At 47.3% G+C, this 1,504-nt stretch overlaps 1 protein-coding gene across 1 annotated transcript in view; it reads left to right on the forward strand.

Annotated features, from left to right (window-relative positions):
* Nucleotides 1–1,504, forward strand: part of LOC103212089 (myosin-10-like) — a 39,691-nt gene that overhangs the window by 34,836 nt on the left and 3,351 nt on the right. Inside the window, 1 exon segment of the mRNA XM_042783303.1 lies at nucleotides 4–1,503. Coding sequence (XP_042639237.1) covers nucleotides 4–1,503 — 1,500 coding nt within the window.

Consider the following 1,504-nt stretch of genomic DNA (forward strand, 5'->3'; position numbering starts at 1 on the left):
AATACTGATCAAGCTTCCATGCCAGAAAATACAGTTGCACAAAAACTCAGCCATCCTCTTGGGATGAATGTGATGGAGTTTACTCGGGCTATACTTATCCCCTGGATCAAGGTCGGCCGAGACTACGTGCAGAAAGCCCAGACCAAAGAACAAGCAGACTTTGCAGTAGAAGCACTGGCAAAAGCTACCTATGAGCGGCTCTTTCGCTGGCTAGTTCACCGTATTAATAAAGCCCTGGATAGGACCAAACGCCAGGGAGCATCTTTCATCGGAATTCTGGATATTGCTGGATTTGAAATTTTTGAGCTGAACTCCTTTGAACAACTTTGTATCAGCTACACCAACGAGAAGCTGCAGCAGCTCTTCAACCACACCATGTTCATCCTGGAGCAAGAGGAATACCAGCGGGAAGGTATCGAGTGGAACTTCATCGACTTTGGGTTAGACCTGCAGCCATGCATTGACTTGATAGAGAGACCCACTAACCCCCCTGGTGTGCTGGCCCTTTTGGATGAAGAGTGCTGGTTCCCTAAAGCCACTGATAAAACCTTTGTTGAAAGACTGGTCCAAGAGCAATTTTCCCACTCCAAGTTTCAGAAACCTCAGCAACTGAAGGACAAAGCCGATTTTTGCATTATACATTATGCAGGGAAGGTGGACTACAAGGCAGATGAGTGGCTGATGAAGAACATGGACCCTCTCGATGACAACGTGGCCACCCTGTTGCACCAGTCCTCAGACAGATTTGTGGCAGAGCTTTGGAAAGACATGGACCGTATTGTGGGTCTGGACCAAGTCACCGGTATGACTGAGACTGCATTTGGCTCTGCATATAAAACCAAGAAGGGCATGTTCCGTACCATCAGACAACTCTACAAAGAGTCTCTCACCAAGCTGATGACCACTCTTTGAAACACCAACCCTAACTTTGTTCGCTGCATCATTCCAAATCATGAGAAGCGAGCTGGAAAACTGGACCCACATCTAGTGCTAGATCAGCTTCCCTGCAATGGAGTCCTGGAGGGGATCAGAATCTGCCACCAGGGATTCCCAAACAGGATCGTTTTCCAGGAATTCAGACAGAGATATGAGATCCTAACTCCAAATGCTATTCCTAAAGGATTTATAGATGGCAAACAGTCTTGTGAGTGAATGATCTGAGCTTTAGAGCTGGACCCTAACTTGTACAGGATTGGACAGAGCAAGATGTTTTTCAGAGCTGGTGTTTTGGCACACTTAGAGGAAGAAAGAGATTTAAAAATTACTGATATCATCATCTTCTTCCAGGCTGTTTGCAGAGGTTACCTAGCCAGAAAGGCCTTTGCCAAGAAACAGCAACAGCTGAGTGCCTTGAAAGTCCTGCAGCGGAACTGTGCCGCATACCTGAAACTGCAGCGCTGGCAGTGGTGGTGCGTCTTCACAAAGGTGAAGCCTCTCCTACAAGTGACTCGCCAGGAGGAAGAGCTTCAGGCCAAAGATGAGGCACTGTTGAAGGTAAAGGAGA

This window comes from Orycteropus afer, unplaced genomic scaffold (assembly GCF_000298275.1).
Source record: "Orycteropus afer afer isolate SDZICR_OR568_19922 unplaced genomic scaffold, OryAfe1.0 scaffold00848, whole genome shotgun sequence".
NCBI classification, from domain to species: Eukaryota; Metazoa; Chordata; class Mammalia; order Tubulidentata; family Orycteropodidae; genus Orycteropus; species Orycteropus afer.